This window comes from Calliphora vicina, chromosome 3 (genome assembly GCF_958450345.1).
Source record: "Calliphora vicina chromosome 3, idCalVici1.1, whole genome shotgun sequence".
NCBI classification, from domain to species: domain Eukaryota; kingdom Metazoa; phylum Arthropoda; class Insecta; order Diptera; family Calliphoridae; genus Calliphora; species Calliphora vicina.
The window spans coordinates 52566803-52581808 of NC_088782.1; the positions used below are offsets into that span (position 1 = coordinate 52566803).

Sequence of the window (15006 nt, forward strand, 5' to 3'; positions counted from 1 at the left end):
TCACTCACGTATTTCCGGTAACATTTTAAAATGAACAACAACGTAAATTAAAAAAAAAATTACACAATTCTTTGCCTTCATAATTTTGCAGCATTAAAACTGTGTATGAATGTAGGTTGGTATGTAAAAATAAGATTGTAATGTTTATTATATTGGATGTATTATGAGCAGTAGTAAAGAGTAATGATAATGTAACGATAATATTTTATAATAAGCCTAGAAATACTGTCATAAAGTACGGCTATATACGAGCAAGGCTAAGAGTAGAAAAAGATATACAAAACTTGAGTAAAGGAAAGATGAAACATAAGAAATGAGAGAAAAAGTAGTAAAGAAAATGCTGCCTCTTTTATGGAGTTATTAAATACGGATATTGTATATTTAATATAGGAAAAATAATGAACAACAGCTAAAGCGACAGCGACAAACGCCACCACTGCCATCACACAATCGCACCCCTGACTGAATGGCAAGACATAAAGAAAAGTCTTTAATATTATTATGATGGAAGATGGTGGAAAATGGCAGAAAATGCTAGACAACAACGGTAGACACAAGATGGAAGAGTAAAGTCATCATAATAACTAAAAATAAACGTTAAATAACTTGCGTACGAGTATTATAATGAACGGGATGAAATTAATTAACATTACATGCTAATGAAATTTTAATGTCCCTTTTTAACGGAACGGAAGTTGTATTAAACAATATAAATTTACAGTTAAATGCATAAATAAGTGAAACAGTCATGTTATATACATACATACATACTATATACAATAAATAAACATACATATGTAGTAGTAACAAATATACGACGGCAAAATACACAGTCGTTTTTGGATTTTTTTTGAAAATATGAAGTGTTTTTACAACCGTATATATTGGACAATATATTTTTAAGAACTTCTTTAGTAAATAAATAAATTCTTTATCTAGCTGATATTTTCTAAGGAGCAAGCATAAGTATATATCTTTACATAAAACTTGTTTTTATTGAATTGCCTTCAAACCGATATCTGTAAATAATTCATGTTCGTTAAAGTGATTTCTTGGAAGGGTCCAGATATGGCGATATACTATGAACCTCAAAAGTGAGTAAACATCAGGAAATTATTTGACTTTTTAAGATAATGAAAATCAAAAAATCCAACCATCGATTAAAATTTCGGTTTTTTGCAGATTAGGATCGATTCTAAAACAAAAAGCTTTAGGTCGGAATCTAATGTTTTTTATTATATTAGAAAATTTATATAATTCACTGCTGTTTATTCAATCTTTACGTTACTAAATGGTTTTTATCAAAAAGCGGTAAAAAATATTTGTGGTATTCAAACGGTCTGCTATTAGGTCATATTGTCATAATGTCCTAATATATTTTTATTGAGTTTCGAAGAAAAAAGTTCTAAACTAATAAGACTTTTTGAACTAAATACATATGTTTATTGTTTTGTCATAAAATAATATTTTTTTTTGTTTGAAGCACAACAACAAATTGTTTAAACTATCATAATATATTAGGACATTATGACAATATGATCTAATGCTGACCTTTTGAATCCCCCAATTAATGAAATGATGGATTTTTAAATTTATGGTATGAAATAGCGTTCATTATAAGATGTTCACGTTCGTTGTAACATTATTAAATGTCGAACTAGGATAATCACTATCCTAGTTCGTATTTAATATCATCATTGCCACAACAATTTTTACATCTTCGAAGATGTTTCCAAACGAGTGCTTCGGTTTCAGCGTTTAACAAAAATCATTGATTTAAAAACTGGCAGGAAGAATTTGGATTCAGATCCCATAAATCCACTATTGGCCACATAAACAGCCTATGCGTTATTGTGAAATAATCTGTAGAGTGGCGCTCACCTATGTATCTACACTTCATAGACTTCGAGAAGGCCCTCGACAAACTAATCCACGAAGTGATTTGGGGAATACCTCGCAAACTCATACGCCTTATAAAAAGTCATATCACCACTTCTATTTGATATTGTTTTGCACAGGAGCCTTGGAAGAGCCTTTGATAAGGGCAGGTGGATAGTGTGGGAATTGCAGAGTCACTCTTTCGCTTCGTTGTACCATTATGGATACATTTTAGATTTTTACACATAACTTCGACATTTATGAATATTTTTAAAAACATGTTTTTGAGTCAATTTTTGGAATACATGTATTTAGAGTTGTTTACAATTTATTTCATTAAATTATCGCTATTCGTGTTCAATTGATAGCAATTTGAACAGATTTTTGAATCCAAAAATTTTTTTGTTTTTAAAAGTGTCTTCGATTTTTTGCATCTAAAATTTGTAAAAACTCTAATTTTGTAATAAAAATGATTTAGAATGCTTAAAAACATATTAGAGAAATACAAAAATTATAAAGATTGCAACAAAAGTCATTGGGGCTTCAGAATAAGCTTCCAGAAATATAAAATTAATTTGGTATAACGGATAATATTGATATAATATTGATATCAATACCAACCATATGATGTACTTAAAACATCTATTAACACCTCCTGTTAAAACTTGTTGCGAAAGGATTAAACGATCTTGATTATGCAGACGATATTTGTTTACTAGGTCACGAACTTATGAAGTTTATCGCAGACAGCGGAGTCTTTGTCTCTGCGTACGAAAATTGCAATCTTCAATGCCAATATAAAATCTACACTTCTTTACGGATGTGAAACTTGGAACGCTGTCACTATACCATTTCCAATTGTATTTGAGAAATTTCCAATTGAATTTCAGAAATTTCCAATTATATTTCAGAATTTTCTAATTATATTTCAGAATATTCCAATTATATTTCAGAAGTTTCCATTTATATTTTTTTTGTTTTTAAAAAGAGAAGTAACACTCAGGCAATTAAAATGCCTATATATAATTGTGTTACTATCTTTGGAAAGGTGATAGAGTGTAGAAAAGCTTTGAATTGACAACTCTGCAATTGCGCGTTATGTTTGTTATTAATGTAGGTTGCAACGCCTCTGGTGGCCACAAATACCATATCATGCTTAATGGTCAAAAACGCTAACAAATTAAGCCACAGCACCCACCAATTCTGAAATATAATTGGAATATTCTGAAATTCAATTAGAAAATTCTTAAATATAATTTTAAATTTCGGAAATATAATTGGAAATTTCTGAAATTCAATTAGAAAATTCTGAAATATAATTAGAAATTTCTGAAATACAATTGGAAATGGTGTAGTGATATACGAAAAATTAAAATATTCGTGAACTGCTGCCTTCGCAAGATCTTACGTGTATTCTGGCCGAGAGCCATATCTAAGCATACGCTCCGGGAATGAACAAGCCAACAGGCCACACCCTTAGAAGGCAGACTAACGACATCACTAGAACTGTCATAGAATGTAACCCGCATGGTAACAGAAGAAGGAGAAGAGCTGGGCCGAAGTAAATATCAGTGGCAAGACAAAATAGAGAGATGTTCAAACATTTTATTGAGGCTCTAAGCTCCTTGTAGGAACGATGGGAACTTATTTATTTATATATAACGAAGTCTGAAAATGTTTATGTTTTACATTTAAACATCTATGTTTAAATGAACAGAAACCATTATTAATTGGAGTAAAACTTTGACCCAAAACTGGAAATTCCAAATAAAAGTTATTCGATTTGCAGAAGAAAGAACTTCTGCAGATTGCTCTCGTAATAAGTGTATTCCAACATGTGGCATGTAAAGCAGCTACGAGTATAAGAAAGTTTCTGAATACAAATTTCGTTCTACTACTCTACCATGGCAAAAGAATCTTCTTTATATTGTTTATTTCTGTTTTTTTTTTTTTAATTCTTTTGTTTCATTCAGTTTTTGTGCTCAACATATTCATCTAATGGATTGTAATCAAGGCCTTCTTCACGTATGTGGCAACACACAACAATGTTGTATATTTGTATAAAGGAGTATATTTATACTTACAACATATTTGTTATATTAACTGTAACATGGTGTCTGATTGTGAGGGAAAATAGAAAATTTAACCAGCTAAAGTCTAGATCTATTTAAATAAATAAATAATATTGGCACTTTGTTTTATTCGTCAAATTAGTTTTATATAAATAAATAGTAGTTTAAATCATACTAATCACTGCAAAAGCTTTTCAAAAGTAAAGTCGCTAATTAGCACAAATGGACCTACTGTATGGACTCAAGTGAGCTGTTCTTTTCCGCTTCGATTAGACGACTGCCTATTAACCTAACGAGGTGAGATTACTAATGCAGGACTAGATACAGAACTGGTTACGTGGGGCACTTAAACACAGCCTTGTAATTGGAGGGATAGGTCACCGAACTTAAACTTTTAGGACTTGCTTCAATTTGATTCAAAATAATGTTCCTGGTCATGAAAATAAAACCTTTTATGAGCTATAATTTACACAAATTTCCACAGTTTTAGAGGGTTAAAACTAACACACAATAACTTTTTAACATTTACATACATACACACAACTACAATTTATTATGTGCATGTAAATATTTGTCTGTATCCTCTGTATCCTTAAAACTCCCTACATATTTGCTGCGAAGTGGGTGGTGTTTCCGTTTTTAGTTTGTAAGTCGATCTATTGTCGATGATGATGATGTTGTTGTTGTATTTGCTGCTATTATTGTAGTATTTCATGGTTGCTGTTCGCTGTTGATTCTTTTCCTTGTTTTTTAATATTTTTTATTATCAAGGCGTAAATTACTTTTTATATTCTTTATTAATAAAATTTTGCATTTTTCATTTGTGTCTGTCTATGTACGTTCTTCTATAAGTTTCTTTTTGTTTTGTTTTTCATATTCATAATCTTTTTCTTTGTAGCCGTCCATTAGAGGAAAATGATACAAAATATTCCTTTATGCGAACGAACACCATGAATGCATGGCTTAATAATTTGTTAGCAAAAAAAGACAGAAACTACAAAGGAGGGGTAGAAACTCACATAATTAATGAAAGTTCTTATTTTTTTGTTTTGTATTAAACTATATATAATACAGGTTTATTTATTTTGTTATTTTTGTTTTCTATAAACAACTAAAATTTAAGCGGCTTGTGTAAAAACAATTAATTTTAATTTTCAAGGTATTAATAATTTTCTTCGAACTTTTGGAAGAAAAAACTGAAACTAAATTGCTTGCTAGTTTAAAAGTAAGACAAATGAGGGTTTATCTAGTATATTTATATATAAGTTGGTCAAATTGATCCTTTTGCTTATAATTAGTTTATATTTTATATCAAAAAAGATGGGTGGTATAATGATTTTTTCATTCTGTTTGTAACACATGAAAATATTAAGCATAGATAGGTAAATATGTATATAGACTATGTAGTAATCCTGATGAAATTTTGCACAAATTAGTTCTATGTACTCTGAAATTATACTGTAAAGTATGGCGAAAATCGGGAAACATTTGTACCAAGTACCCATCATTGAACATATGTAACTTTTGTGAGTATCGGACCGTAATTTAACCCCCCCCCCATATAACCCATATATCAGAAAATTGTCACATATTGATGGTGGGTATACAAGAATTGACAAAGTCGAATATAACACTCTTAGTTCCTACAAATCGACTCCCCGGACTCTAATTTATAGACAAGCTACAATTAATTTAGTACCTTCAATCTCAAAAATGTGCACTTTTGATCAGAACAATTTAAGAACTTTTGTTTCAATATAGATTTAGTTTTACCTCACAATACACTTCCAAATTATGACGAATTAAATTGAACAGTAAAATACTTAACCATAGAGAATAGACATAGAGCGGAAACTCTTCTATCAAAGACCTAACTCAATTGTCAGAAACTTAAGAATGTATTAGTAGAAAAAACTATGTGAAAACAAAAACAACACTCTTATTGTATCACCACGGCGTCATATGCGGGAAGTTTCGCTTTATTTTATTAATTTGAAAAAAAGTATCGCTGAAGCTCACAGATTGTTCACGAAAGCTTATGGTGAATGTGTTCCAGCGATTTCAATGTAAGAGAGATGGTTTGTGTGGTTCAAAAGTGGTTATTTGAACACGAAAGTCAAAGATCGCCAGCCACAAAAGTTTGAAGAATTCGAGGCATTACTCCATGAAGATTATTGTAAAACTCAGCAGCAGTTTGCAAAATTATTGGAAGCTATTCAAGCAGCAACTTCAAAACATTTGCGAGCAGTAGGATTCACTCAAAATCAAATTGGGTAACATGCCAATTGAAGCTGAGATACCTTGAAAGACGATCTTGCATGTCCGAATAGATGCTTGAACGCTATAAAAAAACAACTAAGAGAACTATATTCGGCTGTGCCGAATCTTATATACCCTTCACCAAATTATACTTAAAAATATATTTCTGTTTTAAATATATTTAGGTAAACAATTTTTTTTCTGAAGAAATTGTTTTTTTTATTCTGTTTAAAAATGTTTTTTCAAAATTTAAAATTTTGTTTTTTTTTGGAAAAATAATTTATGACAAAAAAAATTTTTTGGTGAAAAAAAAAAATTCCGGTTAAAAAAATATTTTTTCCGATTTTGACCCATTGTAGGTCCAACTTACTATATATATATAGTAAGTATATAGCCTTATATATATTTTGTAATTGACTTTGAAATATCTATTATTAGATATCCATATTGTCTATATTAGTGTAGAAATTACAAACGGAATGACAAGCTTATATATACTCATGCCACCGAATTATTACTTGCGATGAAAAATTGATCCATTGCCATAACCTGAAGGGGAAGAAATCGTACATGAAGACCAGCCAACCAGCCGAACTGAAACCGAAGCCAAATATCCATGGCGCTAAGGTAATTCTCTATATTTGGTGGGAGAAAATGGGTCCTATCTATTATGAGCTGCTGAAATCTGACTGGACCATCACATGGAGCCTGTACCGAATACAACTGAAGCGAGAATGGGCCGAAACACTCCCAGAATATGCGGCTGTAATATCGTAATATTCCATCATGACAACTCTCGCCGACATGTTGCAATACACGTTAAAAAGTATTTAGAATGAAGTGGTTGGGAAGCTTTGCCCCAACCGCTTTATAGTCCAGCCCGTGTACCGACCGACTACTATTTGTTTCGCAAATAAAATAATTATTGATCAATTAAACTGTTTATTCGTTCTGCTGAAAAATTTTAAAATTCCACTTAAGGTGTTTTGTGAAAACTCCACAAATATAAGTTTGCCCTTCTGTTTGTATACTTTATGGGGTCGCAAATGAAAAATGATTTGCGACCCCATAAAGTATATAAATATACATATATCGATTTAGTCATGTCTGTTGAAATCAACTTTCCGAAGCCTCCAAATAACTTCCATTCATGATTGCTACGTCAATATATCCGATATAATCGAACTTGGGTTGCTATTTAAAATTGTTATCTAAACAATTTTTTTCATCAATAAATGCTTTCACAAAAAATAGTTTTTCACCATTTTTTTTGACATATAAGTTTGTAATTTCTACACTTTTCATTTGCGACCCCACAAAGTATATATATTCTGGATCGTTATAGTCGAAGTCGATATAGCCATGTCGGCCTGTATGTTGAAATAACCTTCCGTATCCCCCAAATAACTCACATACATGATTCATACATCAATATGAATCAGGAAATCTTCCGGCTCGGTTGCTATTTAAAATCGGCCCACAAATGTCTGAGATATAATGGACAACCTCTATTTTTGGCTTATTTTTTATCTATATCAGGATTACTAAGTCATTAATATAGACAATATGGATAGCTAATGATAGATATTTCAAAGTCCATTGCAACGATGTATATAAGCCTATAGTAAGTTGGACCTACAATGGGTCAAAATCGCGAAATATTTTTTAACACGAATTTTTTTTCCATCAATCATTTTTTCTGTCATAAATTAAACAATTCAATACATTTTATTTAAAAATTTTAAAGAAATTTGGAAAAAACATTTTTTAAAAAAACAAGTAAGAAAGTATGATCGGTCAAGCCCGACCATATAATACCCTACACTAAGTAAAAGACCAAAAACATTTTTCTTTTAAAATTTCAATGATTTATATTTTTGAGTGATTTTCGGAAGTGGGCCATATATGGGAGCTATGACCAATTATGGACCGATCACCATGAAATTAGGTCGTGTGATTTACATCTGTTAGACTAATATTTTTGGGCGTTACAAACATCTGCACAAACGCATAATACCCTCCCCACTATGGTGGTGTAGGGTATAATAAAAACGAATGAAAATAAAAAAATGTAAAAAAACTATTTTGAAAAAAAATTAATTTTGTTTACATAAAAATATGTAAAAAAAATTTATTTTTAAGTATAATTTGGTGAGGGTATATAAGATTCGGCTCAGCCGAATATAGCTGTCTTACTTGTTTTCAGTTAAATTTGTTTTTAATAGTTATCTTAAAGTATAAATTTACATCTACAGTTTTCTAAATCTTTTGTATTTTGTAGTTTCTTTATCTTTCATTTATACTTGTTTTTATTGATGTGTTTTATTCAATTACATTTGCAATGTTTGACAGAAAGTAAGTATTTTTATATACAGATAGGCTCTAAGGGATCTTAAATTAACACTTGTTTCCTGTTTAGAACACTATATTTGAAAAAAATTATTGTTGAGTTGGGTGTACTTTTTTAAATACAATAGTACAACTGCAACACCCCAAAAATATTGGATGGATGGCTATTAAGTTATTTTTAAATATTATACATTCTAATCTGTTAATAAAATATTATATATTTATCTGAGAAATGTTAAACATTTCATTCTGAATGTTTTAAATTTCGCATTTATTATTTCGATTTTTCACTAAGGCTTTCAATTAAAAATAACGATAAACCATTAAAATATCTCTTAAAAAAATAACAACAATAATAAATCACTCCATTAGATGAGAAGTGATAAATTTTATTACAGTTTATTTAAAAACATTCAATTGAACAAAATCTACTCTTATATTTTTTTCTTTGTACATTTTTAGTTATAATTGGAAAATACTTGAAAATGTAATTTTTTTTTTCATATTTATTTAAAATATTTCTAAAAGAATTTGCAAACATTCCAATCTAGTTACATAGATAAATCTACTCATATTTGTATATGTATAGTTACTAAATAATATTGTATTAAAATTGACAATTGAATAGATTTAAAAATTTTTTGTCAAAAATATTTCCTCTTATATGTAGTTTCTTTGTATCATTTTAGAACTATTTATTATTTACAAATGCCATTGTTGTTAAAAGACAGAATTGACAATGATTGAATGTAAAGGAAACAAATTAAAATTTTATATAAATTTTTTATTTCATTTTAAACAATAAGAAATAAATATTTCTAGATAATATCTAAATTGAGTGTATAATATTTTAATAGATTGGTTTTCTTTATTTTTAAGTTTTATTTTTTTGATCTACTAATACTTGGTATTTTCGAATTCTGTGTAATTGGTTTTAGTACCAAAGAGTAGATTTAGCACTTTGCAATTGTAGTTTGTTCAATAACTTTATTTAATATTTAGTTAATTGATAAATGAACAGAGTAATTAAAATTCTTGTTAAAACTATGTATGATAGAAGGGAAAAGATATATGAATTGTTGAGATTTAATTCCATGGATATAGGTAATCAGTGTCTATACATCCATATACTCAATTTAAGAAAAGCATTGCTGCATCATGTATGTATATTAGGGTGGCCTTTATTTAGGATGTTGTTTACTTTCGATGACTCCAAGATTTAAAATTGAATCCCGATAGAATTCAAATCATATGAAATTTAAATATCATATGCAAATGTATAAACAGTCGAACATTTTTGTTTCCTCCCATTTGAAAAAATAATGAAAAACTTAAATTTTGGTTTTTCGAATAACCCGAAACCGGTTTTTTAAATAAAAAAAGTTTATTTTTTGAATTATCTAGCCATAAGTTACACACAACATGATATTAAACTTCTAAACATTCATATAAATGAACTAATTATGCGTAAACTGATTCTGGAGAAACAAATTTAGAATTCATATAAAATGTCAAAATAATTTAAACTTTACATAAATAAACACACAGCAACATTAACATAAGCAAAGATCACATCCGGTTATTCATAAATTCAGTGGCAGTCACTTAGACGAATACATACATGGACACAGCACGTAGGACTCAGTGATATCCCAGCAGTTCTAGGAGACAGTCCCGAACTAGTGATTTTTTACTAGTTACTTCAATAGCTACGTGACTAGTTATTTTAACACTTCTGTGTCCTTTTGGATTACAATGAGACTGTCCGTTAGCTGGTCCAAAGGTGTCATCGCATTGGATTCACATACTGGTTACATACCTGCAGTTACTTTACTAGCTACCTAACTGGTTACTTGTTACTAGTTATTTTAACATATTGGCAATTCCATATCATCGTACGTAGAGTGGAATAGATTTTGCAAAATAATTTGATCTCTATGTTCCATTCAGAGGGTACTATATTTTAAAATAATAAAAATTTCTTTCGAAATATTGTTGTCCAAAATATTGAGCGAAATAAGGATATATCGTACGTGACATAAAACGGAACTTATTTTGAGGTACATGTAGAAATATGCGAAAATATTCGAATCGTAAGAGACGTTATGTTATCTTTTAATTTCTTACAATAATCGAAATATTTTCCCTTTACAATCCGTTATATTTAAATAAAAAAATCTTTGGATGATTTTATAATAAATAAAATTTAATATCGTACGTGACATACCGTACGTGACAGATTTTGCTCTTATAATAAAACAATATATATTCTGTAAATATATGTATACAAAAACTAAAAAAGTGAATATAAAATATACATTCGGTTTCAATAAACAATTTGACAATAGCAAAAAACAACCAGACTAAATTTCATTTCATACTCCAAGCTAATTGGGAGCCTAGTTTTCGCCGTAATTTTAGCCTAAAGCATTAAAAAATTAAATATAATCAGTTTAAACTATTATTTTTGTCTTTAAAATGTTGTAATATGATCTAAATACTTTCATATAGTAACATTTTATTATTTTCTTCTATTCAAATCATCTTGAAAAAAAGTTTCAAGGGTTTTTGTGTAGCGATTCTCGTGGAATTGCTAATTGATCACAAATAGTCATCTAAGACATATCACAGACAGTACAATAAACGATTGCTTCTGGTGCAAAAATAAAAATAAACTGTATGAGAATTATATCTACACAATTTGTATAAAACTGATTTGTACGAATTACTTACAAAACTTTAAAAGTGACTACACTATAGATTACTTAAATACACTTAAGTGGCAATTGTCTTCACGCTACATTACCTGGAGTGTATAAAGTAACCAATTGTCTTCTCTCTGCACTACAAAAAGCACATTCGTATTAAATGACCCAAAATATATAAATTGGAGTCAGCCAAGTGATAAGACATTAGTAACAATTACTGTCTATAAGGTAAACATTGACAACTTGCATAACTGCTGGGATACGCTCAACACAAACTCTTACATTTTGACAGGTTATTTATACATACATATTTACATACATCACATTGAGTACGAAGAGTCACATTCATATTTTGTTTGTTTCGATTACATGAATTTGAAAACGTACCTTCAATGGAGATGTATGGACGAGGCGAAACATTATCGAATGAACGATTAATAACAGATGTTGGTAGCGGAATAATGTCAACGACCATGTGTTGACCATCACCACTACTATATTGTTCTTGTTGTTGCAGCAGATGTGCTTGCGCGGGCTCATGATGTTGCTGTTGTAGCTCTTGTTTTTGAGGCTGATGGTGTGCCATTGTTTTGTTTGTTGTTGCTGGTGCAGTAGTAGTAGCAGCAGCTGCAGTACCTGCGGTATTCAAATTACGCATTTTTGGTTGTTTTACTATAATAAAATATACATTTTCAAATAAAATTGCATGACTGTCGTTTGTTAATGGAGCGTAAAACTATTTGGTTTGCATGTATTCATGTATTTGAACGCGTGTATGTATGAGTAAGTTTTTACGTTGAAATTGTGTGGTTGTGCGTTTGCATCCAGCGGCTAAAATATGCAGTAAAGAGACCAGTTAGGACTTTACTTTGTGGGCCTTTATAAAGACCTGTTTAGACATTCTAGAAGATCCGATAGATGTTCTAGAAGGACCTTGTTGCTCCTTGCAAAACAAAAAATCCTACACATTCAAGATAGCATTGCAAATAAAGCCCTTATTCAAAATTCATGCATTATTGAGGAGCCGCAGAACAAAAGGTACTTTTTTGAAAATTTCAAAATTTTGGAACATTTATTTTTTCTAGAAGATTTCAACCCAAATATTATAAAAATACCAAAACATCAATTTGTAAAAAAATTCGAAAAAGTACTTTTTGTTCTGCGGCTCCTCAATTGAGCTTGTAATTTTTACTATATGATGTCTCTCTATAATAAAAATTATGTTGTTCCTCTTTATTACACGATCAATGAATAAATAAAGCGTTACATGAAACCGGAAGAAGGTACAAAATCTTTTAAAAGTTTTAGTCTTTTACAAAATTTAATGTTGTGAAGTTCGCGTGATGTAGTGTTTTATAAATGGGGGATTTCATGTCAAGTGAACCAACTATTGAAATCGATGTCTTCCGATCGGACGCTAAGCTTAGTTCTATTGGATAGTAATTCAGACACATTTTTTCAACACGATCCGTCAAGAACTCTTTGAGTTAGAGGGGTTCAAAATTTGACATCCATGTATCTGTCCAAATAGTTTAGATAGCTATTTCTTCAATCTTTCGAAAAAAAATTAAAATTTTTTAGATTTTTTTTTCCAAAATCATAAACTTTTTTTTTTCAATATGGGCCCTTTCTTTTCAAAAGAAAGCTTAGATCTTAGGACAGTCGGAACGACATTGCTAGATCGACCAGAATATATACATATATTTTTTGGTTCTACCACCAATATTTCGATATGTTACAAACGGAATGACAAACTCAATACCTCCTATCTTTTTGGTGGTCGGAGTAAAAACCATAGAGAAATATACATAGAGCGGAAACTCTCCTGTCTAAGACCTAACTCAGTTGTCAAAAACCTAAGTGGTGAGAACGATTAGTAAATAAAACAACGTGAAAACGAAAACAAGTAAGAAACTATGGTCGGTCAAGCCCATATAATACCCTACACTAAGTAAAAGAGAAACAATTATGACAAAATTGGTCATAGCTCCCTTATATGGGAGCTATGACCAATTATGGACCGATCACCATGAAATTAGGTCGTCTGATTTATATCTATATGGAAGTTATTTATGTTGAATTTTGTGTGTATACCAACATTTTTAAGAGATTTATGCACGTTAAAGTGATTTTCGGAAACGGGTCTATATGGGAGCTATGACTAATTATGAACCGATCATAACAAAATCAAACATGAATTTCGTGAAATAATGTACCGATTTCAGTCAGTTTCAATAGGGTTAGTCCTTGGGCTGAAAAAACTATATGTACCAAATTTTATCGAAATATCTTCAAAATTGCAACCTGTACTTTGCGCACAAGGTTTACATGTTTAGAGGGACGGACGGACATCGTTTAATCGACTCAGAAAGTGATTCTAAGTCGATGGGTATACTTGGATGTTAGACTAATATTATTGGGCGTTACAAACATCTGCACGAACGCATTATACTCTCCCTACTATGGTGGTGTAGGGTATAAAAACACTCGTTTGTGCGATTATTTTGAGTAAAATTGTGGTTTGAGTTTTTTTCCAGTTTCTGCTCTATGTCTATTTATCTATGGTAAAAGAACTTCATGTGAACTTCACAACATATTATTTTATAAAATACTAAAGGTTATAAATTATTTTATTACTTCAGCTGGTTAAATATAACGATTTATAATAAAGAGTTACTATGAATAATTGCAAAACCAATAATTTTTGAATTTTAAATAAAGGTTTGTTAGAACTTATTTTGCAATGCAATTTTGAATGAGTATGAAATTTTTCACAAGGAGATGGAAAGTCCTTCGAGAACATCTTTTGCAAGATGGTAAAGTGCAATGAGTATCACATCTTTTAGAATGTGTAAATCTGTCTTTTGGAAGGCCTGCAAAGTGAAGCCCTAGCATTTTTTTTTTATCGCTGGGGAGTATTGGTGTTTTTGTGTGTAGTTTTTCATCTTTTAGTTTTAACTGTCATTTCAAAAATGATTTACGATTTCATTGCACGTATTTATTATCTGTTTGGTATTGAGCATGTTATTGATTATGTTGTTTCTGATATTGTTGTTGTTGATTTTTTTTGGGGGGTAATAATGATGATATTTGCTATTACCTTGTTTGGTTGAGCCAATTGTATTAATGCGTTGTAATTCATCACATGTCGCTTCATCATCATCGACGTAGCCGTTGTCGTCGTTAGCAGCATCACGTCCAATATCATTCTTCGCACAATACTTATTGCCAGTGATATCTCTGGCAGTCATCGTGGCATAATCATGTGGGGTCTTTGTTGCGTTTATCTCACTATGTGAAGAGGAGGATGCAGGTGCATGGTAGTAGGGTATAGGAGTGCTGGTGCGTACTAGTAAGCCAATATTATGACCTTCCACCTGTGGCACATAAGCGACTGTCTTTTTGCAACTGTCACTGGCAGTGGAAGATGATTTCAACGTCGTTGTCGCTTGATGTGAATGTGGATGATGATGATGATGTTGTTGATGATGGCCACGTGCTGGCGATGGTGTACGATGACGAGCTTTTTGTTTTGTCTCCACAGAATTTAAGCCAAATGGTGAAGCAGCTCGTGTTGGTACATGCGGCTCAATTAGTGCTGGTGGATATTTTCGTATGGGCGAGTTTGGTTTATCTTCATGTTCATCATAATCATCATCGTAATACTCTGGTTCCTGCTCATCTTCGCTCTTGACCTCCAGTCCGTACGTTGGCAGTGGTGTTGTGGCTCTTGTTGTATG

The 15006-nt window shown here is 30.7% G+C and overlaps 1 protein-coding gene across 1 annotated transcript in view; it reads right to left on the reverse strand.

The window, feature by feature from the left end:
- Window positions 1–15006, reverse strand: part of LOC135955465 (protein split ends) — a 149654-nt gene that overhangs the window by 130103 nt on the left and 4545 nt on the right. Inside the window, exons 2-3 of the mRNA XM_065505816.1 lie at window positions 14367–14961; window positions 11654–11938 (exon numbers count right to left, since the gene is read on the reverse strand). Coding sequence (XP_065361888.1) covers window positions 11654–11938; window positions 14367–14961 — 880 coding nt within the window. The remainder of the gene's footprint in view (window positions 1–11653; window positions 11939–14366; window positions 14962–15006) is intronic.